General features: G+C 44.5%; 2 protein-coding genes across 2 annotated transcripts in view; one reads left to right on the top strand and one right to left on the bottom strand.

Annotated features, from left to right (window-relative positions):
- Positions 1–6,337: 6,337 nt before the first annotated feature.
- itpa (inosine triphosphatase (nucleoside triphosphate pyrophosphatase)) lies at positions 6,338–9,409 on the bottom strand. The gene is made up of 8 exons (XM_018753348.2): positions 9,306–9,409; positions 8,942–8,999; positions 8,481–8,545; positions 8,044–8,117; positions 7,865–7,896; positions 7,657–7,769; positions 7,349–7,425; positions 6,338–7,054 (listed from the first exon to the last, which is right to left on the bottom strand). The coding sequence occupies exons 1-8, from the start codon at positions 9,390–9,392 to the stop codon at positions 6,925–6,927; spliced, it is 636 nt and encodes a 211-aa protein (XP_018608864.2). The 5' UTR covers positions 9,393–9,409; the 3' UTR covers positions 6,338–6,924.
- Positions 9,410–10,187: 778 nt separating this feature from the next.
- Positions 10,188–24,493, top strand: part of LOC108935205 (dynamin-3-like) — a 36,008-nt gene continuing 21,702 nt past the window's right edge. The window contains exons 1-13 of the mRNA XM_029250297.1: positions 10,188–10,403; positions 10,934–11,244; positions 17,299–17,372; positions 18,114–18,263; positions 19,634–19,837; positions 20,419–20,517; positions 21,372–21,532; positions 21,934–22,076; positions 22,798–22,933; positions 23,028–23,095; positions 23,283–23,421; positions 23,597–23,683; positions 23,778–23,848. Of these exons, the coding sequence (XP_029106130.1) occupies positions 11,084–11,244; positions 17,299–17,372; positions 18,114–18,263; positions 19,634–19,837; positions 20,419–20,517; positions 21,372–21,532; positions 21,934–22,076; positions 22,798–22,933; positions 23,028–23,095; positions 23,283–23,421; positions 23,597–23,683; positions 23,778–23,848 (1,493 nt within the window). The 5' untranslated portion in view covers positions 10,188–10,403; positions 10,934–11,083. The remainder of the gene's footprint in view (positions 10,404–10,933; positions 11,245–17,298; positions 17,373–18,113; positions 18,264–19,633; positions 19,838–20,418; positions 20,518–21,371; positions 21,533–21,933; positions 22,077–22,797; positions 22,934–23,027; positions 23,096–23,282; positions 23,422–23,596; positions 23,684–23,777; positions 23,849–24,493) is intronic.

Below are 24,493 nucleotides of genomic sequence, written 5' to 3'. Positions count from 1 at the left end.
CTGCTGTTGTGTGTACCGACCTAGTCACTGAAGAGAGTACAGAGCCAGGAACAGCCCTAGGGTGGGCGAAGGTTGAGCCTCCAGGTCATTAACTGGGTGAGAGGAATACACACCGGTCCTCACACGGCACGGGTGTCACTCAGACCCTGGAATGGTGTGTAGAGGAGCTGTGGGGGATGTATAGTGTCTCTAAAGCTCCAAACCTGGGAAACTCAACGTAATGCAAACAAGGCCTTCTCTGGCCTTTGAAACCCAATAGACTTACTGTGCAGTATTTGGTCAAGAAAAGTGTTTTCTTCTGGTAACTTCTTTTCTGGTTCTTTTCTCAGTTATCTTTACTATAAAAGAGCATTTGTTTTAACGAATACTTGTTTAAGTAGCATTCATTTTGTGCACATGAGTACACATGTAGAGCACATACAAGGCTGACATGCCTATAAGAAGTGCTGGGTCGACTCAACCATTCCTGTTTTCTGACGACTGACAGTGTACCTTTTCATAAAAGAGCTTCTCCTTTAGCCATGAGCCCTTGTGTTTTCCATAAAGCCAGAGATAAAGATGTCTGGAGGATGGTCAGTCTGAATCAATGGCAGCCTGAGAAACAGACAACAGGAGCACAGAGAAAGGCTAGTAAAATCACATGCATACACATTGCCTGAACCGCTTGTCCCGTACGGGGTTGCGGGGAGCCGGAGCCTAACCCGGCAACACAGGGCACAAGGTTGGAGGGGGAGGGGACACCAGTCCATCGCAAGTCGCCCCAAGTGGGACTCGAACCCAATACCCACTGGAGAGCAGGACCCGGTCAAACCCACTGCGCCCCCGTTGGCTAGTAAAGTCTATGAACTTTATTACCTCACACCCATTTAGTAACAATACCTGTATTTACACTGATTTGTGTATTATTCTGATACGTAGGTCTTCACTGAATGGGGAATGACATCTCCCTGCAAAACACGTACACACTCTTTGCTTAATGGTCCAACAGTGTGATAAGAGGACTGGGCGTGTGTGTTTGAGCTCATTTTTTATTTGGAGGGCATCATAATAAGCAGTCAGTTTGCTTCTCAAACTACATACGAAGATAAGGTGGTGCCTCTTTTTTGCTAAACTTTTGAAATAAATGCAAGACATGCAGAATGAAATCTTGCATTGATATGTATATTTGATTGAGATGTATGGATGAGGGGGGTGTGGTGGGTTGGACCGGGTCCTGCTCTCCGGTGGGTCTGGGGTTCGAGTCCCGCTTGGGGTGCCTTGCGACGGACTGGCGTCCCGTCCTGGGTGTGTCCCCTCCCCCTCCGGCCTTACGCCCTGTGTTGCCGGGTAGGCTCCGGTTCCCCGTGACCCCGTTTGGGACAAGCGGTTCAGAAAATGTGTGTGTGTGTGTGTGTGTGTGTGTGTGTGTGTGTGTGTGTGGATGAGTGACCCATTGTAAGTAGTGTATCTAGCAGCATAAGTCACTGTGGTGAATAAGGTGTGTGGGCTGATAACACTACATAGAGTTCATTGGAAGTTGCTTTGGAGAAAAGCATCTGCTAAATAAATGTAAATTTAAATTTGATTGAGTTGGGATGCTGAAACAAATGCCATCCTTAAATTTGACCATGTTAGCAGGTACCTTAGTGCTTAAGGCTGTTGTCTTACAGTCTGAAGGCCTTCTGTTGAAAACCCACTTGCGCTATAGTACTCTTGATCATGACACTTACCAGAATTGATACAGTAATAATACGCTGCTATATAAAGGGGACAATCACTTATGTTTTTTACCTAACATTGTAAGTCACTTTCAACAAAGGCTTCAACTCTGCAGTCAGACATAAAGTCGACTCCATCCATTCCGGGTCAGTTTCAAACAAAGTTGAACACGAAGCTGAGCACAAAGGTAAGGAAGCAAAGCCATCGATGTTAGTCTCAGCATCCAACTAGGGTGGAGGCTGAAAAAACAGCTTCTTAGGTTCAGTACCCAAAGAACCTGTCAAGTCTTCCTTTGCAGGGACTTAACCTGCAGCCTTATGAGCTAATAAACCGTGTGATGACAAACAAAGCAATGAAACTGGACAAATGGGTCGATCGCTTATGTCAAGATATGGAAGCTATTAACTCTACAGAGGGATTTGGTGAGACGGGGTTTCGCCGTGAACCATGTGGACTCATATTGCAAGAATTTTCGTTCGTGTTTGATCTTATTAGTATGGCACGGTTGTTAGATGCTCTCAAAGTTTTAAAACGGTATTTAAGATCCATTAACACACAAACTGGCCCAGACGCTGTGATTATATGTAACCGGCTCCAGGCGAGCCAGGTCTGTTCTGTTCAGGCTTCTGTTTAATGGCTGTGTCTGTATTTTGCCACCTGCATTCCGTACTATTTTCCAACATTAGCAGAGGATGTCGTCTGGATGGCTATGATGTACGCAAACGCTGACGCGCCCAGTGTCTCCGACGGCGCTCTTTAATTATTTTCGTCTTGCCGTGAATGGGGACTTGTGAGTTGAACTTGGGTTCACATTCAGGAAGAGAGAGTTTTGTCAAAGTACTACGTGAGCTGGAAAATATGGACACAGTAAGAGCAGAATGTGTGTGTGTGTGTGTGTGTGTGTGTGTGTGTGTGTGTGTGTGTGTGTTTTTTAAGAAAACAAATCAATTCTTAATTAAAATTGTAAAGCATATTTTGGAGTTTTGTAAAAATGAAATTTAGAAAGAGAATTAGACCAAACCTATGACCACTCCTAAGCGACAGCCCTCCAGCACAGGCTAAGCCAAGCGGGAAAGGACACGAAACATCACGCAAAAGCACAAGCATTACAATCTAATACTCCTTACTCCCGAAAAGACATACAAATGACATCTTCTGTACAAATTAGGCCGCAACAAAGGCTAGATGTGAAAACACTCAGCTGTACAAAGAGACAAATCATTAAGTGGCTGAACATTCTTAAGTCACTTTGGAGAAAAGCAGCCGCTAAATGAATGTAAATATTATTGAAGGTATCACATAGCTTAATGAATAAAAAGTCACAGCATGGACTCTTGGGTCCAGCTTGATCTATGGTTCTTCCGCAGTGTACAGAGCAGTGCTTCCAGGGCTTACAGGTGACCCACCAGTAATAGACTTGAGAACTAGACCCTTGATGAGAGATACAGACTTCCAAAGCATTTCCATGGGGGGGCAGGAACTGCATTTTCCAAATTCAATGCAGTAATGGACTGCGGCCAACAGATTCAGTGACGGCCGGTAGATGTGACTGATGCCTCCCAGATGGACCGACTGCTTTCTCTTTCCAGATCCCCACCATGGAATCCTTGTCTGTGAAACACAGGATCATTTATCTTTCCCTTCTGCACACATCTTCTTCTCTTGGCTTGACTTTGCAAACGAAGATTAGGAAGGATGGGATCCACGTCTGCTGCAGGCACGCTGGTGACTGATGAGGCCCGTGCGAGACGGGCGGAGTCTGCCTCAGTGGCTGCATGGGAGGGACTGGTTTATGGTTGGTGCTGAGGGAACAGGGTTCTTTCGCTTTCTTCTCTTCTCCTCCATGCTGGCCCTTCGGTTTATCTCGAACTGTGCAGTGGCCTGCTGGACTGTCTGTCGTCATGAGTCTCTGTCACCAGCCTGGGATGGCCACTGACGGTGATTGATACCGCAGTACGCGATGGACTCTTTCAGAGTGTCCTTGTATCGTTTCCATGGTGCCGTATGGTTGCAACAGCCCGTGGACAATTCGCCACAGAGTAGGATCTTAGGCAGGCGATCGTCATCCATCCTGGAAACACGCCCTGCCCGGGAGCAGCTATGTCTACATCCAGCCTGGCAAGTTCAAGTGACACTAAGGCAGAGTGACGTTCGGGATGAGTGTTCCAACAAGCGACCTTGAGTCCCTATGATTCTTCTCTATTTTGTTTCGACCGCAGTTTAAGATGCCTGCTGGTCGCGGTAAGCCAACTGGGTGTTTGGGAGATGAGCTTTGTTTGGACCACCTTTCCTAAGTCCGTCTCCATATGGAGCAAGCAGTGCTGTTCCTGAAGAGGACTCAGGGTGTTGCCAGGTGATGATGTCATCTCTGGGTCAACATCGAATGGCTCATACACCTGAGCCGCCTGTATGCAAGATTGTGACATTTTCCACCTGCCATTTTGGCCTGTTTCCCATTGTTACAAGACCCAACTTAAGGAAGTTGTGGATGTTTCCTAAAGCCTGCGCAAAGCAGCTTTTGGGTAGAATGCAGTGTGCGTGCAGCTGATCCCACCTTTTATCTGCCATGGCCTAGCAAGCTGGGATGGTGACGATGAGATCCTCAGGCCGTAGGTTTTATGTCGGAGTTTCCCTCTCCTAGGCAGACTGCCGACCAAAGCCGAAGAGGTCTGTCTCCCATGCCTTCTACGGCTAGTAGGCCACAGTTATAGTTCATAGTTAACTGGTGGCGCGCCCTGGTCGCGAACGTTTGGTCGTTGAGATCTCCATGGGTCTCTTTCACCCTTCCGGTGACTTCGTCACGGACCAGAAAATTCTTGGACAATCAATTCTGCACACATACACACACACACACACACACACGTACTCTTTTGTTTTCCTGGAGTTCTGACAACTTGGTGGCATGTGATTCACATTAAGGGTCTCCAATGGCCATTAAACCCTCTTGCTGCTGCCCTTCCACAAGCTGCTATGAATGGAACCTGACCTTAGCAGGCCTTAACTTTAAAGTTAGGGATAGAGAGCAAATGCTTTCTTGGAGGTGTTACTTTATTGAAAGTGACATTTAAAACTTATGTAAGGTGCAATGTTCTCATTTGAGTGAAAAACCAACATTTTTAACAATCCTTTAAAATCCTCCATAGAAAAACAGGCTGTTAAACTAAAAGGAGACTACAGAAATGGCTTTTAAAATACATATTTATCTGGAATAGAGTTTGAGCCACTATGCCAGTTGGGTTTAGAGAAAGCACCATTTTCCAACCAGTTCCATTGAGCTGTATAACGGGAAAATTTGAAAGTGGTTGTTCTTTCTCTCCAAGGCACACTCGAGTGTTTCAATTAGCATCCCGATTCTAGTCCTCTAGTGGCTGTGTTTGATTTGCTGAAACAATTATGAGTGAGGATAATTTACATTGAGAATGGAAGCATTGTTCAGGCTGCTTTTTGACCATGAAAACAACACTTATTCAGTTTGTTTTTGAATGGTCAGTTATGCTTGGTTTATGCTGCCAGTAAACAGGTTTTTGAAACTTCTGGTTTCATGTGTTGAATGGATTAACGACATCATGGAGCAAATGTAGAAAGTACACATTACATTATGCACATATTTTGTGAGTATTGGTTTAGCCCAGACTGTATCTGTTTAATGTCATTACTTGTCCAATCACTGCTGTACTGTTTCAATTATGAAAACCAATGAAATAAACACGTTGCATATCTGTCCAAGCCAGCATCGTCATAGCTGATATTCAGCAGAAATTAAGTTATGCCCTTTAGACTTAAAATGTAAGCTTCCTCATTTAAAATAGCTGTGGGAACACAATGGAAACGTAATCACTCCTAATTGTCAGCTGCTCCTCAATAGTAAACAATGAACCTCCTCACGTCCAACAAGCGGAAATAAAGAGCTTCCAGAAAGTGACTGCAACGCTGCCTTCTCATAGGAAGCACAAGTGGATCTTTTGTTCTAGTGTAGTGCCTGGCCAATAAATGGATATTAGTCCCAACTAGAAGTCATGAACAAAGATAAAGTTTCACCTTGGACTCATTAGAGTGTTCTTGATTATGACCTGTTCCACCAGACTTCATTACTTTTACAAATGTCTTGGTGTGCCAGACAGAAAAGAAGCTAACCCACTCACTTTTTGTGGCAGGTCTACTAAATAACATGAGTATTTCAAAGGAAATAGAAATGTCTTTGATGTTTTTTCCCTTAAGTTAATATGAAATGGATTTACAGAATTTGCTCGATCACCACAGTGTGGAGAATAGTGCTCCCTCACAAAGTGGTGCTGAAAAACAGTTTCTGGTTTAATTTGAGGCTAATTGTGAAGACCTGTAAAAGACAATAAGACATATGACCTGGAGTAACTGACAGCTTCTCTTTACAGTGGAGCCTTTCAAATATAAGCACTTTCAAGTTAAGCCTGCTGTAGTTTTTGCACATGAACAGGGTACTTGTGCTCTGCCATCAAACCATCAAAACCAGATGTTTATGGAAGTCATAATGAACTATTTTTTTAAGCAGTTATGAACATTTAACCACTAACAAAATTAGTGTGAAATCAAAACAGACTTCAGGATACACATGCATTCCTGCTACAGCTGAGCCATTCCTGTGACATTTAATAAGCTAATGAATGCCATTTAAGTAATAACACTTTGAACTTCACTTACAAAAGAAGGGGCAATAGAAATGGAAAACGCAGTTCGGGGGAAAAAATGTTTACTTTTAGAATAAAACACCGAAACAGGGCAAAAACAATGTACTTTCAATGGAAAAAATGTTTTAATTAACTGACTCAAAAGTGTCACGAATGCAACAGGTGGCTTCACTCGACGTACTCCTTTTCTCAAGACAGTCCTGGCAATATTCTGTGCAGCAAAGGTGACATTTCCTTTATCCCTTCATAACAACGGACTGGGAATCTGTTCCATATAGACCAGATGTGTTAATATGGATGTCCAAGTATAATTTACATATAACCCCTGAACTGTCTAAACTCTGAGTAAAGAAAAATCTTCTTCATGTTTTATTACACAAGAACATGGCAGAATCTTACAGAATAAAACAATTTTACAGTCAATCCCTTTCCAGGTATTTTTTTTTTTCCTGTTCCCAGGCACAGGATGTTGTCTGATACATTGTTTGCTGCAAGAGTATGAACGCTGACACCGTTCATGTCTGGTGAGATGTATTAAGTCTTCGGTGTGCCAACGTTAAGCTCAGTCATCGCACTTCACCTTCTTGCTTTCTGGAGCACCATTAAGTTGGGAGAAATGCTCAGACATGGCTGTTAGAGCACGATATCTGTGAGATATTGTGTTTTTCACCTCCTTTGGTAGCTCTGCATATCTGCAAGGGCACAGAGACAGGACGTAGTAAAAGGACTGTTAAACTAAAAGACTTAAATCTTGTATACCAATGCGATCACAACAGGGTGGCAATACCATATTCATAATAATGTTCTAAAGTTGACATCAAATTGATCCAAAAGGAGTTTGACATTTTGCCTGAAGTGCCCCCTGGTGGTCATTAAGACATGCTCCACACAGTGAACTGACTTGCTTCCATGTTTGGATCTTTTCATTGATCAAATTATTACTTTCTTTAATTACTGTAAGCAAATGGAAAAACAAAATTACTCACGTTTTATCAAATCCATCTGGTTGGAAACAAGGGTCCCATCCAAAATCCCTGGGTCCTCTAGGTTCCACAATACACCCCTAAGTGAAATGAGTGTTACAATACTGTTTGTGTTTTACATGTTTGTTTCATCATACTCTTGTCTCATCAATGTACATGTCTTTGCATCTATATTTAAAGATGGGAAGGTTCTTTCAGTATTTTATAACTGTGGGGCTCTACCATGTTTTTGATTGAGGATTTGCTGAAAGCACTGCCTCTCAGGTGCCCACCCATCCACCACCAGGGGAAGCCATGATAAAAGTCACAACCTCAGTTTTGCCCCTGAAGAGCAGCACTGGTTCCTCCTTCCCAGCACAGAAGGCGAAGGTACATAAGGCCCAGGCAGATTTGTCCTCAAATCCAGCCAGCAGCTTGTACAGCCCTTGTGTAGAGCAGCAAAGGAACAACATGAAACTCTGACTATATTCTAACACAAACAGCACATGTGAATAAACCCCCATCTACTGGACACCTTACCTTCTGGCTTCAGCTTGTCTAGGAACCATTTTCTATAAGAAAAAGCAACAAGCCATGTTCACAATTCTCTACCTACTACAGCTGCTACAATCATCAGCATATTGTATTAATATAGCTAATTAAGTCATGTCAAGCAGGTAGTGCTCTGGGTAAATTCTTGGCTGAGGCCTGTTACTCACATGTAGGGCCCTGGAAGTCCCCCGAGGGCCCTGAAACACAGACAGGTGTCTTCTACAATAACTGGACCATCCACCTGCCAAATATATGATGTGACAAATGAGATGCGTTGCAGCAGTGGAGTGAGTAGTGGTGGGACACAGAAATACAGGTTAGAGTGAAAATGCCTGTTCTACTATAACAGACTACTCCTTTCTACCATCAGGAACACTAAGCATAGAATTTCCAGAATTCTACTTCCTGTACAGCATTAAAACTGGACAATCAGCTGGATCCTCAAAATCTCCATTGTCAATCGCCACACTAGAGAATTAGAAAGTGGAATATTATCTCTCACACAAACCTGTATTAACAAATACAGGTGTGTGTGTGTGTGTGTGTGTGTGAGAGAGAGAGATAGAAAAAAAATGGGAAGAGTTCACAGTTGCTGTACACAAACCTGCCTGGCAGCTTCTTGACACTTCTGTCTGGAGATCTCATCAGGTTCTCCCTGGTACTCTGGCACTGAAACACAACACAGGATCATGAGTTTGATCACAAGTTTCTTGAAATGTAGTTAGCTGAAATGTTCATAACACATAAAGCGTGACCTTAAATGCAAACTGCATTTACAATGAGTGTAGCATTTTAAGGACATTAATGAAAACATGTGCCAAAATATTCATATTTTAATAATGCCATAAGAGGAGTATGTTGTTTAAAAATAAAGCACCTGCTTGACAAATGAGTCCTAAAATGTTTTGAGATGAACACTTTCCCAGCTTCCTCACTCAGAACCTCACAAAAATACTATGGCAGTTTTTTGTAGACTAGTGGCTGTGACATCATCTGTGGGTTTTCATGAACACAGAATCAGGAATAATAAAGGAAAATTCAAATCTGTTGAACATTTTCACTCACAGTCAATCTTCTCTGACACGAGCTTCAAAGGAAACTTGTCTCCCAAGATCTGCACGACCTGTACAGGAGGATCATTTCAAGTGTTTGGATAAGTCACAGGTGGTAAGTCAGTGATGCCCAGAAGTTTGCCAACAATATGGAATACCCTTCTCGTACAAATGGGTGAACCATTGTAAAATCTGTCATTTCACAGTGCAAACCACCTTAGTTAGACAATTATTATTATAGAGACTGAATATAAAAATAATGACTGAATGGGAATTTCCCTCGGAACAAACTCCAGTAACTATCTTAATCTACATTTTAAAATGCGAAACGCTATTCTCAGGCAATAATAACACCAGACAGTGACAATCGTGCTCACCTCCTCTAACTTCTTCACATTTCCAGTGACAAAGACTACGGATCTACCTGCCGACACTGCCATGTTTTCTTCAGGCGCACTCCTCATGCACCCGGACGAGTAAAACCCGGCGCATCCATCGGTCAACAATCAGCCAATTGCGTTGCTGAATTTTCCGCCTCAGCCAATCGGAATACAGATTGAACGCAGAACCAAGTAATAGTGTGTACAGCGTTTAATGTCTTCCGTGTGGAAAAAGGGATTAAATCGGTGGAAATATACCGAGATTCGCTCGGGAGGAGAGAAGCTTTGTAAAACTAAGCTTGGGTTCCGTAAATTACTTTGGCGCGACGACAAGGAAAACAGAGCATTGTCTCTGATATATGCAATCACGTTTAAAAGAATACTTGCGCAGTCAGTGAGGGTACTGGCTGACTGTGATGGAATCTTGAGACATACTGCCGAAAAAACACGACTTGTGCACATCTTGAAGAAATTCATTCATAAAAATTCTCACATAAATTTATATATATATAGCTTACGCCTCATACTCACACTACCGATTTTAATTCTTTCACAACCATTATTTATTATTTGGACATAAATTTGTTACTTTTTACTTGAAAACATAGTTTGCTATTAACGCATTGTGTAGCTTGTTAAGTATTGGTTCAAGGCTTTCAAAGTACATTTCGCCAAAGCCGGTCTTCGACAACTGCCGGAGGCTTTCCCTGGTAAACAATTGAGAGGACCATGCCGTGCTCCAGTGAAGGGTTGGGCAAAGAGCGGAGCCAACGGTGAGCGTCTGAATCCCGCTTCTTCGACTGGTTTACTGGTTCGACCAATTGGCGGGGGGGCGTGGTCTAGCAACTCTGCGCATGCGTTGTCGCAGCACTGCGATCCGTCAAGTGACGGTCTGGATTGAAACAGAGACTGAACGTCAAAGTCGGAGCGGAGCGGCGCGGCGCAGCGCAGAGAAGAGAGCGAAGTGTCCCAGCGAAGCCACATCGACCTCTTCACAGCTGCTTATCGGAAAAAATAAATAAAGAATTAGACTGATTAAAAAGGTTACTGGACCGAGACGGCATCTGTGGCCATTTCATTTTTTTTCCTCAAGCGGTATGTAAATATGGACTGCGCCGCTTATACTGACAAAACTGACAGATCATGATGGAAACAATAATTATAACATGATCATACAATGTTTCGAGAAAGCTGCGACAGATAAATGCTGTGCATTGTGTTTTGCACCTACACTATTCACTCTTACTGCACTTTACACTGCGGAACACTACCTAGTATTTTATTATCAACCCTTATTATGCACCTGACCTTTTTGCAAAGCATCTTATAGTAATTATAGCGTTTGATCTTCAACTTTGCAGTGTTTGTCCTTTTATACAGCAGCTTATTCCTACTGTATCAATTCAGGGCAAATGCACTGATCAAGGGTACAGTGACAGGAGTGGAGTTCAGTGCCAAAACATTCAGATTGTGAGGGGATGCGCTAACCAGCATGCCACCTGCTGTCCTCTCTTCGGCTGCTTTTATTTTGTGTATAATATTCTGAACACCTATAGGTGTCCAGCTTTGTAGTTCATATCCATTTGCAATTGTTTATTGTTTACCATCTGCTGTTTTTTTCTCAGTGGGAGCAACACGGAGCGGCATTCCTCTAGACGGTGCAGTGAGTTTCATCCCCACGAGGCTGGTACATGAAAGGACACGAGCTGGTCTGACACCGCAGAGCCTCTGGGTTTCCTCTCTCTCATCCTCCTCCTTCCCCCAGCTCTGTCGCCATGGGTAACCGAGGGATGGAGGACCTCATCCCTCTGGTGAACCGGCTCCAGGATGCCTTCAGCTCCATCGGACAGTCCTGCAACCTGGACCTGCCGCAGATTGCCGTGGTGGGCGGCCAGAGTGCGGGGAAGAGCTCCGTACTGGAGAACTTCGTGGGAAGGTATTCGCGTGTTTGTGGTCACGGATGGTTTTGATCCAAGGCGCCGTGATGGACCGGGGACGTTCGCCGCATCTCGCTGCATGCTTACCTGGCGGTCAGCGTTTGAGTTCTCCCTCCGATTGCTTTTCTTCCTCTCAAGTAGCACTACACACACACACACACACACACACACACACACACACATTTTCAGAACCGCTTGTCCCTTACGGGGTCACGGGGAACCGGAGCCTACCCGGCAACACAGGGCGTAAGGCCGGAGGGGGAGGGGACACACCCAGGACGGGACGCCAGTCCATCGCAAGGCACCCCAAGCGGGACTCGAACCCTAGACCCACCAGAGAGCAGGACCGTGGTCCAACCCACTGCACCACCGCACCCCCATTCAAGTAGCACTATCAGTTCAGAAAGTTGAGACAAAGCCTAAAATAAACCATTTAGGGTTATCATTTGAGAACTTCACAAAGGCACTGCACTACTGACATTAATAACAGCGGGTCTGAAAAACACCGGTGTGAGCAAAACTGGTATTTGTGAGTCTTTTCTTCTAGTTAAAAGATGGACTTGGTTTTTGTACAGGTTTCTTTGATTTTGGTCAAAAGCCCACTGTTCATAGGCCAACTTCATTATTAACTGACGGTATTCATTTAGTCGCTGTCTGGCCCATCTGATCGGCACGATGTCTCTTGTGTGGCTTCTTGCCAGCGCTTGTAAATGACGGAACGGTTCCGTTGACATTTTTTTTTAGACAGGAGTCGTTTGGAGATGGATCGCATTGAGGTCTTGCATTTTTTGCATTATTGTAGCTTAACAACTGGAATGGAAAAGAAAGACATTTTTGTTTGGGCCGCTGAAATTTTGGCAAGGAAAAGAAACAAAACTGTCAAGTTTTAGAAGCAATTTATATCGACATTCTTGTTTGTACACTTTGCACAACAATATTTTTACAAAGTTTATGTTGTTTCTACTCCAAAAAGGACTCGGTGCACTAAAATTGTAACTTTGCACTTCTTTGTAGAAGTTGTAATTTGCCTTGGATGAAGCATTACTGCCAGATAAGATAAAAAGGAGAGTTTATCAGGTCCATCTGATGTTATGGATTTCTATTGTGAAGACAGTTATTAACAAGTAAAAATAATTTTTTTAATTAATTTCATGTATTTTTAATTGATTTTGCAGCTTCTTTTTAGTGACAGTGAGCTCAAAAGCACTCCTAATGGTGTCTCGAATTAATTCAGTTGAAAATTAACGAGGCAAAATTGAGGACCAGCACCAAATTTGGTAACCTTATACCAATTCTTCTCCGAATGTCCATCGCAGTTAATTTTTTTTACAGTTACTAGCCTCTAATACAGTGTTAGCAAACACCTTGGGTTTTGGCAGTGAGCTGGTTTTCGGTGTGCTGGTTTTTGGTGAGGGGTCCTCTTTCACACGGTGCACCCCAGGTATGTGCTGATGGGACTGATCAGATTGAAACAGAGCCATAAGGCTTTACCATGTTGTGGGGGCTTGTTTACATCTCTCACCATCTCCGCTTCTCCCAGCTTCCCTTTCCACGAAGCATTGAAGTTTGTGGTTTTAGGTGGTTGTCAAGGTTTGGATTCTTGGATTGATCCAATCGTCCATTTATCTGGCAGGCACTCCTCTCCCTCGTGAGTAGTAGCGGCATTACACACCATTGACTGCAGGCAGAAAACTGCAACAACATGCCTAGCGCCTATTTTATACAGTAATAACTCGCTACGTTGCACATATCAGTGCCAGAAGAACCTAATAGACCCTGTTGTGAACAATAATAAACCATATGGCAAAGCCGTGTTGGTGAAATTGAGTCTGGCTTCTGGAACCTGGTGGTGTGGAAGACAAGTGGTTCATTTGAGGACGAAGGTTTAGGATACGGGGGTGTGGTGGCGCAGCGGGTTGGCTCGGGTCCTGCTCTCCGGTGGGTCTGGGGTTCGAGTTCCGCTTGGGGTGCCTTGCGACGGACTGGCGTCCCGTCCTGGGTGCGTCTCCTCCCCCTCCGGCCTTCCGCCCCGAGTTGCCGGGTTAGGCTCCGGCTCCCTCCCTGTAATCCCGTATGGGACAAGCGGTTCAGGCAGTGTGTGGGTTTAGAATATTCACAAGCATCCTACTTCCTAGTCGCGTTTATATTGTGTGTTCAGAGGTTTTGTGGAACGAGTAAGTGATGGTTTGTCAGTGCCGTGGTGGAGTGTACCTCCTCTTGTTTATACCCTTATAGTGCACTCTTTTTTTTTTTTTTTTTAAAAACAACCATGTATCCAGACTGTGAGCTCAGTGTTTTAGTCTCCGTGCGTCGCTGTTTCAAATAAGATGTTAAGATTGGTGTCTCAACTTAGTTCTGCTTGATTTAATCCTGTGCTGATGCAAGGGTTTTGCGTGTCAAATCTTTCTGGTCTCGGTAAATGGTAAACATCATTATAAGATACGGTGATCGTCACAGTGTTACTTAAAAATATCGCTGAATACGCATAAACGTTGAGGACGCGTTTTAATGTGTGGTTAACGTCTCTGTGCCTGTCACACGTCCCCTTATAGCACGTGTCGTCTGCAAGTGCGTAGTCTATATCATTACAAGCTTTTAGGGTTAGGGTCTTCAGAGCAGAGTCACTTGAACTGTGCGATCTTTTATTCTTTTGAGCGGAAATGATGCTCAGTCGCACACTCAGAAAGCGCACTGACCCTCACGCTGGTAAGTGATCGGTGTTTTTTCATCCTCTTCCGTTCTGCCATCAAAAGGTCTGTCATTAGCCTAGGATGTGACTAGGGGGTGTCATTTTTAAGTGACGCTTTCGCGGTAGGAACTTGACAGCAGAACCTCTGACATCAACAGCTTTAATGAAGGTAAGAGGCAATGAATCGTGCAGTTTCCAGTTACAGGAGAACATTACTGTGTGTACCATTCAGTTTTACTGGAGCAGTTTGGGGTAAATACCCTGCTCACAGGTACTAAAGCACTCGGTTAGATTTGAACCAGCAACCTTCATATGTAAAGGCAGCATCTGTAACCACCACGCTATCAGCTGTCCCTACTCAGTTATATATGACTTTATGATTTGTAAATGTGCTCCAGCTAAAGTCCCATTTGTTATTAGTCTAAATGTTTTATGTTTTAATCATTTAGCCTTTTCCAATATCCAGAATAGCATGTGGCCGTTATCCTAAGAGGCTGTTCGTGCAGAATTGTTCTGCACCATAGTGTGAGCCCTACATGAGAGATGTTCTCCACCTTATTAAGTGGCATATTATCAACGGTGCAACTGAACAGATTTAAAGCTTGGCCTGGTAATATTTTCTAAATATTTTCATTAAAATACAATATTTTAAGCGGCCGTCGTGCATCGACAGGCCGGCAAATCGATCATACCTCGAATCATTCTCCTCCTGCCCTTGAGATCGAACCTGCTGAATGAGACCTTATTCCCCCGCCTTGGCATGGAAAGTGCTGATTCACGCACTCTGCACTTTCAGATGGCCGGTGTGCAGGTGTGGTTTTCTTCCATCGTGCGGGGGCCAGCTCTGCTGGTTCCGTTTCTGACTCCTGATAATACGATGGACAGGGAATTAAATCCGTCGTAGAGATTTTCTTTGCCAAAATAGCGTAGGGAGCACAAACGCAGCATCACTTACCTAGCAGTCACCATCATCAGTTTCAGTTGTGGTCTGCTGTGCTTTAAACATCATGGTGCAGGAAGTGAGAAGCAAGACAAAGTAATAGCGTGTCCCAGCTGAGCTCCAGTGAGGGGACGTGTACTTTTATATACTAATGGATGAACAGTATCGAGCCGGTTCAGGTGCAATATGATGAATGGACAGGCTGGTATGAATTGTTATGATCTGCATATGCATATTTACTCTCCCCATTTTGCATTTCATTAATTTAAACTACTCCCATCCCATCCACGTTAGATGATCATCACTTTGATAATGGAAAGAACATCAGGATTTACTTCTGCTCTGTATACTTGGACGCTGTGGGTTATTGCATACCTCTCATAAGAGTGAGTCTTCACACACAAAAAACGCATTTGTCGCACCACCCTGCTGGATTCGGACTAATTGCCGCGTCTAGTATCTCCTCTCCACGGAAGAATCTCGTTTCCTGGGACCTTGGCTGACCGATTTCTCTCTGCTCACTTTGGTCCCCCCCCTCACTGCTGGTTATCCACCCCGTCCTCATTATTTACTTGGCTCCCTCTCCACCGTCTCTCCGGTTTGCCCTGCTGTCCGATGTTTGCTCCTGGAAAAGATAGTAGAGGAAAGCTTTTGAATAAATGATCATTTTTTTCCGGGGCCCACAAGATAACAGCAAACGTGGTACATGACATAATGAGAAAACGGCGATAAAAATAACCTAGCTCTTAGGGTAAAGAATCGTGCGAGAGTATGAGATCACATTGAGCACATTGAAGCGTGTTTAAGCAGAGCACATCTCTGTGTGTCGAAGAGATGGACTGTCATTTGTTCTCATTGAAGTGCAGATACAGTGTATGTGTGTGTGTGTGTGTGTGTGTGTGTTTCTACGCAGTGTTCATCGCAGCCAAGCTTTTCTAGCCTCCACCACGCATTCAGCTCACCGTAATTTCCCGGAACGCCAAATTGTGTTCGTCTTCCATGTGATCTTCTTCTCCCGAGGAGTGGTGTACAGAGCTGGGCTTTTAGTGACATCCAGGCTCTTAGGTTCTGCTTTGAATTTAGGTCACCAGGCGATGTGGAAGAATGTAACTGGACTTATTGTGAAGGCATCGGGGGGTCGGCTTGTGGTTAAGGACACTTCTGTTATTATCTGCTGGAAAAGACTGATAAAAGGGCAGGCTCCGTAAGCCGTTTTCCTGGGAAGAGCGCGGTAAACGACCGAAAAGGTGTGCACTTACTGCGCTCGCTCAGCGATCGCGTTTGACGCAGCGGTGCGTAAACGCGAGCGGGCGTGCGATCAGTTAATGTAGGCCAGCCTTGCTTCGCTCACGTTGTCGCCGGAGCGATGGGCTATTTCGCTCTCCCGCAGCGCTGAGAAACTAGGTCTCCTCTGTCGGGTGGGACTCTCGCGGCCCGGATCGCGGTCTTTAATTAGCTCCGCTCTCGCTTCAGAGCCGAGGGAGGAGAAACGTGCGATAGAACGCAAACGTCGGCGAGCCCCGTCTCTCCGCGCGCAGGTAATAGACGTTACCGAGGCGACCTGTCGTAGCGTCAGCCGTTTCATCCTCTGCTATTGAAACTGCCCGGATGGACCGTCTACCTTTTTTTTTTAGTCACGAAAATGCGCGTGTTCTTTGGCATGTGTGTATTTATAGGCGTGGGATGGGCGCTACGTGTCACGCCGAGACTGCCCTTTCATTAACCTTCGGCTGCTGCGATCCGCAAGCAAGAGGAAAAAGAACTAATTAAGGTTCCTGCTTTTCACTTTTGTCAGTTTCCTTGATTGAGGGAAGGCCGAAAAGCCGCTTCGTCCCGGCCGCACAGGGCCGTGGCGTTGTGGGCTTTCCGGGAATTGGCCTGCGCCCGTTTCTAGAAAGCGAGAAGTGACCAGGCCCCGTTGCGTTGGTCCACGAATACGAGCTCCGACGAGCCAAGCGCCCTAAGGAACGGCTTGCCGTTCTTCTCGATGACCCGTTCATAACGGTGCCTTCGTTTGAGTGGCCATCCTGGGACAGCGGGCGGGGGGAAGAAAACGCCAGGACTCTCCGCATTCATACAGTTTGTATCACATGGGTCACGCACAAGGGCTCAGTGCTGTGCTGGATGGAATGGACACACTGGTGGTGGTGGTGGTGGTGGTGGTGGGGGGGATCTGATGCTGCAGAGCTGCAACTCGCTCAAATGTGAAATCTGGAACCGCAGTGCTGGACACAGTTGTGTAACGGTAGTATGTCAGTAAACATCATTACTGTTGTCTGTTGCATTTTGTAGTGGAACGGAGGCTCATCTGTGTTCTGGCAGCGGATTCCCGGTCCGTGATAAATATATTCTCTGCCATTTATTGTAGTAACCCGCACGCCGCCCTCTCTGTTCTCTTTCCCAACTGGCTCCTTCCATCTGCAGGGACTTCCTGCCCCGGGGTTCTGGAATAGTCACCCGACGGCCGCTTGTGCTGCAGCTCATCAGTGCGAAAACAGGTATGATAAAACGGCACACAAAGAGTGGTATGGCACGTGCAAATCCCCCCCCGCCCCGACAAAGCTGCTTTTTCTTTTATGGATTCACCGCAGCTTCCAGTAGGGGGCAGTATCTTCATTGATGTAGGAGGTGGCAGTTCCTGCGTGTGTCCTAAGTCTGAAAGAGTATGCGATCGGCATGAAAAAGTCATGAAAAAGTGGGTTGCGAGGAAGACGTGGAGCAGAGCCGTACTCTGGCTTTTTCTTTACGCAGACTATTTTTAGTGAGGTCACGGTTGTTTCTGTCCCGTTTAAGTTATTGCAACGCGCCATAATACACACAACTAAGCGCGCAGTCACAGCTATTGCCTGGGTCGGGACCTCAGCCGTGCTCCGTGCGGTCACGACTTGGAGGGAGGAGGAATTGGTTTCCTTCGCAGGCCGTTGCGATGGGCTATAAAAATGTGGTACTGTGATGAGAAACATTTTTCCCATTTTGGTGGTTAGTGGAGTTTGGTAGCAGCTGGAAATGTACTCTCAAGTGCCATGTTTAGATCTATATATATAGATCCAGTATATATATCCGAATAACATCCAGACTTTTTCCCCATGTTGCCTTTCTCATTGCTACTGGCTGCTGTTTGTTTCCTCTCTTCACCTGCTGTTTTTCCTCTTTCATGGTTCTCCTAATCCCCCTCTAGTTAAAGATCTCTCCCTGCTTGCCCCTCCGGCCTTTTTCTGTCCTTTCCTCCTTCCTCGCAGAGTATGCCGAGTTCCTTCACCTCAAAGGGAAGAAGTTCACGGACTTTGATGAGGTTCGCCAGGAGATCGAAGCAGAGACGGATCGGGTCACCGGGGCCAATAAGGGCATCTCTCCTGTGCCCATTAACTTGCGGGTCTACTCCCCACATGGTGCGATCTCCCGCAGGCTTGACCCTTCGGTGCATGGGATGCCGCTTTGCGGCCGGGCTTGCTGATGCGATGAGTCTTTCTGTTCATGAAACTACAGTACCAGTCAAAAGTTTGAGTGCACCTGCTAGAACCTTGTATGTTTTTTTTTTTTTCCTCTGCAAGGCATTTGGATAACTAATTTGATAAGGGAACCAGCCAGCATGTTTTCTCAGCTCTTCTACAGCATTTCCCAGCAATGTAGGACACTTATGGGTTGCTCTCCTTTCATTTTTCTGTCCAGTTTGTCCCATACAGGTATTGCCCAGGTACACTTTAACTTTTGAGCAGTACGGTGGTACAGCATGTAGTTCTGGTGCCTCACACCTCCTAGGTTGTGAGTTTGAAGATCATTCACTCTCTGTAGTTTACATTTATTCATTTAGCTGAGGCTTTTCTCCAGAGCAACTTACAATTATTTACCCATTTATACAGCTGGGTAATTTTACTGGAGCAATTGAGGGTAAGTACCTTGCTGAAGGGTACTACAGCCAGAGGTGAGGCTCAAACCTGCAACCTTTGGGTCTAAAGGGAGTTGTTCTAACCACTACGCTATCAGTTTGTAGCATAGCCTTCATATTTGAGTGGGTTTTCCTCTGGGTGCTCTCTTTCCTCCCACAGTTCAAAGATATGCAGAAGAAGGCAATGTCTAAACCGCTTCCATACCCTCCATAACTGTGGTCACCCTGAGTCTAATTCAACTCGACGCCACTACTCCTACTCAAACTTTTGACTTGTACTGTATATAATTTATTGTATTTATGTGTGGTTTTTGTCTTGGAATTGATTTACATGAATAGCGGACTTCATTCACGGCATAGCAGGCTTGGTGATTTCCACACCTTGAGTTTGTTATGCTAGGAAAGATGGAGACGAATGTTTCTACTTTTCATCCGCAGCGGCTGACCTAACTTTATTAAACTAGTCAAATGCCACATAAGCAATGTCAGCCTACCTCAAAAATGCTTCCATGGAGTAAAAATAATCTAAATAGTTCAATGTAAGTATACACTGCAGTTTAGAGGAGTTATGTTCTTACGGTTACTATTGTAATTAAACTTTTTTTAGTTTTTTTTCTGTGTTCTTTCAGTGTTTTGTTTGTTATGCTGTTGTCTATATTGATTAATGAGGAGCAGTGCTATACTGTCCTGCAGTGTAATCACATTCTGTTCAAGGTGTACCCTGCCTTAACCCCAAAGAACATTGCTGAAAGTAGACATATAGATAGAGGGGGTTTTGGGTTATTTACCGCTGTGGTGTTGTACAGGAAATTGACAGCAAATGTTAGGGCTACAGTGCATAGAGTCTCATCCCATGCGTATCTCCCTCTGCAGTCCTAAATCTCACCTTGATCGACCTGCCGGGGATCACCAAAGTCCCGGTGGGGGACCAACCCCCAGACATCGAGTACCAGATCCGGGACATGATCATGCAGTTCATCTGCAGAGAGAGCTGCCTGATCTTGGCTGTCACCCCAGCCAACATGGACCTGGCCAACTCTGACGCTCTCAAGCTCGCCAAAGATGTCGATCCACAGGGTGAGGCATGAGTCCATGTGACGTTACAGAAGAAAATGTACCGACACAGGCATCGCATATTTCAACACAATTAAAACATCCCAGGGAGGTGGCTGGCACCAATGATCATGCCATGTTCAGAGTCACTTAGATCACTCAGCTTGTCCATTCTAATGTTCACTGAAACAGTAACTGGACCTCGTGCATGTTTGGGAATGGTATTGAGCTTTTTAGGCTCAGCTTTAATTAGTTAGTTTTGCCTGTCACCCCAGGTGTACCATAGACCACCAATAATAATATGCCAAGACTTGTATCCTCAGCTTTAATAATGTTTTATTTCCTGTGCCTGGCAACAGAATCCGAGATTCCTGGAATTTGAAGCAAAACACGGTCACTTGCTACTTTGTTACTGGTTCTATCTTAGTATATAAAGTATGCAAACAGGATCAAGTGGTCCAGTTACCAGAAAATTTGATTTTTTTTTAAAAATATGGTAGAGCTTATGGGTTGCAGAATAGAATTTGCATTTTCCTGATATCACAGGAGCTGCTTATTATAAGAGTGTGGACTGTAAACCCCCTGATCTCCTTGACCCAAAACAGGCCAGCGGACTATTGGGGTCATAACCAAGCTGGACCTGATGGATGAGGGCACAGATGCTCGGGAGGTTCTGGAGAATAAGCTCCTTCCCTTGCGCAGAGGTACGTTACTCTGGGGTGCTGAAATTCTATGGAAATATGGTATTGTACTATGATGTGGTGTACCCATCCAAGCAAGGCTATGCTTAATGTCTTGATATTTTGTGTAGTTGTTCAGGTACAACAATACAGTAGTTCAACATATTTCTTCTCTTCTGAAAGTATTATCTACTCTTGGTATTGTTATAGTATTTACTTTTAGGAGTAAAATGTCAGTTAAAACAAAACTGAACGCACTATCTCCTAATTTTTTTTTTGTCCCTCCTTATTTCTTTATCTCCCTTCATTTACATAAATACTTCATTACACAAGACCTCTTGAAAAGTACAAAATAAAGTCTCCATAATGCAGTTTTATAGGGCTCCTGAAACACGAAGAATGGCTACTGTTCAATCACAGTGCTAGAGAGCGGCTTTCTGAAAAATAGCTGCAGTCCTCCGCTGCCAACTAATTATGCTAGTAGCAGTGTTGTTGCTGGCGGAATTTCAATGTACTGTTAGTCATATGCAGTACTGCAGAGATTTGATTCTTCTCGCAACATCTTGCTGGAGCCAGACATGTCAGTGTAAACTTCAAACAACTCACATGTTATTGCATCAAACATTCAGAATTTTAAATTTTGTCATCGGTACTGTCTCGTGTGAAAATCCCAATAAACTTCTTGCAAGTTCTTGAAAAAAGAGGTCTCATTAAACACCAACAATAAACATTGTGGCAGTGATTTTTATTTAACTAGCTGTACTCTTCTAATAGCACAATTGCTGTCTTGCTCTCAGCAGTCCATTTGATTAACTACCTTCCTGATTTGAACCCATTTCTTTCTCCCTTTGTGTGTCCTGCTCCCCTGCTTTCTCAAGGGTACATTGGGGTAGTGAACCGTAGTCAGAAGGACATCGAGGGGAAGAAGGACATCAAAGCTGCTCTGGCTGCAGAGAGGAAGTTTTTCCTGTCCCACCCCTCTTACCGGCACATGGCGGACAGCATGGGTACGCCGCACCTGCAGAAAGTCCTGAACCAGGTGAGGAACTGAGAGGTTATCCATCTCCGACATTCTCTGCACCTTACGTACTGCCAGGTGACTGGAAGGATCTCCTGCCATACACGATTTGAGAAATAAGCAGTGGCTGTTCCCAAATCAAGCAAAAATCTGAACAAGGTGGAACACAGCCAAACAGTACTGCTCACAGATTGTTGGAAAAATCTAATCTGGTCATCTAATCACTGAAAGAGTAGGAAGTCAATATACTGCCTTTTTTTCCTCATTAGAAACTTGCCTTTAAATTGCGTAGTTTAAATAAGGGGAGCTCTGAATTATATTCATTGGTGCACTGACACATTCTTCTACCTTAGGAGCGCTAAAGAACATTTGATTGGGTTTTGTATGTGCTTTTTGGCTGATGACCTCAACTGTTCCTTCAGCAACTGACAAACCACATCCGGGACACCCTCCCTGGGTTCCGTAGCAAGCTGCAAACCCAGCTGCTGTCCCTGGATAAGGAGGTTGAAGAATACCGCCACTTTCGGCCCGACGATCCCTCACGCAAGACAAAGGCCCTGCTCCAGTGGGTGTCCATCCATCCATCCATCCATCCATCCATCCATCCATCCATCCTCAAAAAGAGGGTTGTGGTGCTCTGCATCCTAAAGATATGTCAATAACTATATACATATAAATACTTACATAAAAGCATGTTCTATTATTCTTTCATGTTTTAAAGGGTGCAGGAAATGAAAAGGTCATAAAATTATTCCCATCTTGTCACTTTTTTGTTATTCTGAAGAATTGCTTTCAGGACCAAACTGCAGCCAGCTGTATAAAACTGTTGAAAATACGTGACTTGATAATATTTCCTGAGAATGTGTATGTTCTTTGACTTAGCTCATCAGCTGCACCTTCATGGGAATGAAGTTATGAGTGGCAGTAAAAGGGAATAATGAGTAGTATAAACATTTAGTAGAGGGCTACAATAAAAGAAAGAATGCGGTAGTGACATGTTTTTACCCCATTTATTGTTTTGTTTAGAGCTATATGAAGAAAATAAAATGTTTTAGTGTGTCATAATGTCATTTGTGCTTTATGAAGATATTTCAGTGAGCTAATCCTGGTTACTGCTACAATTTGTTTAATTTTAGTTATGTAAAATGGGCAGTGTTTTGATTGATCTGGAAGATTACCTGTAGGATTAAAGTGCAGCGAGGTACCTAATGCTGCTCCTGGGAACGTTGCTGAAGATTGGTGGGTCAGGAACGTGCACTTAAGTGTTTGAGTGTATTTTCTTCCAGAACTGTTCAGCAGTTTTCTGTGGACTTTGAGAAGAGGATTGAGGGTTCTGGTGACCAGGTGGATACTGTGGAACTTTCTGGTGGGGCCAAGATCAACCGCATCTTCCATGAGCGTTTTCCCTTTGAGCTGGTCAAGGTGACACAGAAGCTAAGGTTTCCAACTCCCCCACCCTAACAGTTTCTTTGGTTCTCCATCTCACCTAAGCTTCTCTCCCTGTTTCCGGATGCAGATGGAGTTTGATGAGAAGGACCTGCGTCGGGAGATCAGCTACGCCATCAAAAACATCCATGGCATCAGGTGAGAGCCTGGCCGTAGTATGTGGGCTAGGATGTTTCTATGACCACACACGATTTCCTTGGTCAGCTGTTATCTTTCTGTGTCTCGTGTCTCCAGCTCATTTCTCTTTTTCTCAGCCAACTAGGTGTTCTTCTAACTCACTACAGACTTCCCACTCTGCTCACCCTGTTCTCCCCCCACTCCCCAGGACAGGCCTCTTCACCCCAGATCTGGCCTTCGAGGCCATTGTGAAGAAGCAGATTGTGAAGCTGAAGGGGCCCAGTATTAAATGTGTGGACATGGTAGTCCAGGAGCTCATCAATACCGTACGCCAGTGCACGGTCAAGGTACCAGATGGCCACTACCTGGAAGCCGCTACATGGGAGCTCCCCACCTACACCTGTTTCAGAGTGCACCACACCCAGACCTTAGGCACAGTATAAACATATCTGATGCTGATGCTGTTATTGTGACAGTGCATTGTGTCATTGATTGTACGCAAACTCTCATATACCATTTCAGCTGGCCCACTTCCCCCGGCTCCGCGAGGAAACCGAGAGGATAGTAACTGCATACATCCGTGACCGTGAGAATCGGGCCAAAGAGCAGGTCGTGCCAACTGTTATAATCATATAGTAATGACTGTCCAGCTGTAGGCTTCCACATATGATCTGCGGTACTTACTGCGTCTGTTGGCCTCCAGGTGTTGCTGCTGATCGAGGTCCAGCTGTCCTACATCAACACCAACCACGAGGATTTCATCGGCTTTGCAAAGTAAATTCATCACAGAGGAGGAACCACCATGTTTGTTGGTTTTTAGGATAAATCATAGTCTCTAAACCTTGTTGCTGTTCACATAAATGTGGTACTTTACCTGATTTCTAAAACTTACTGAGATTTATGTGCAATCTCTGCTTCAACTCATACTAGCTGTGGACTCACCTGGAGTAAAGTTATGAGGAAGTTGAATGAAGTATGCAACATAAACAACTGGCATGGAGCTATAGTAATAGAAAGAGTTATGTAATTTCTGTAATTCCAATTTTTTTCCCCTATATTTACTGTTCCATCTCAAAGTAACTGAAGAAAACAAACCATCTTAATGTGTTAGTGTCATGATAAGTGATCCAGTACTGGATATTGTAATTTATGCCCTTGTTTTAGCAACCTTAAAAGCAAGAGTGTTGATTATCCGAACGTCTGTCATCCTGACTGCCGGCTATCCGAACCACCCCAAAAAAAACTGTGGTGTCTACTTTTAGTGTACTGGTTGTTATGCTGAAGTATTATTGTACTCCTGCCGCTTAATGTGTTTGCTCCGATGTATTCGAAGATATATGCAATATAGCATAGAAATAGTCTTAATTTGTCATGACAGGAGTTAAAAATCAAATGTTGGCTTTAGTTACTACGTGGAAC

Source organism: Scleropages formosus, chromosome 3 (genome assembly GCF_900964775.1).
Source record: "Scleropages formosus chromosome 3, fSclFor1.1, whole genome shotgun sequence".
Lineage (NCBI taxonomy): Eukaryota > Metazoa > Chordata > Actinopteri > Osteoglossiformes > Osteoglossidae > Scleropages > Scleropages formosus.
The sequence above is the reverse complement of the archived record's forward strand: the minus strand, read 5'-3'. Positions and strand labels throughout refer to the sequence as shown.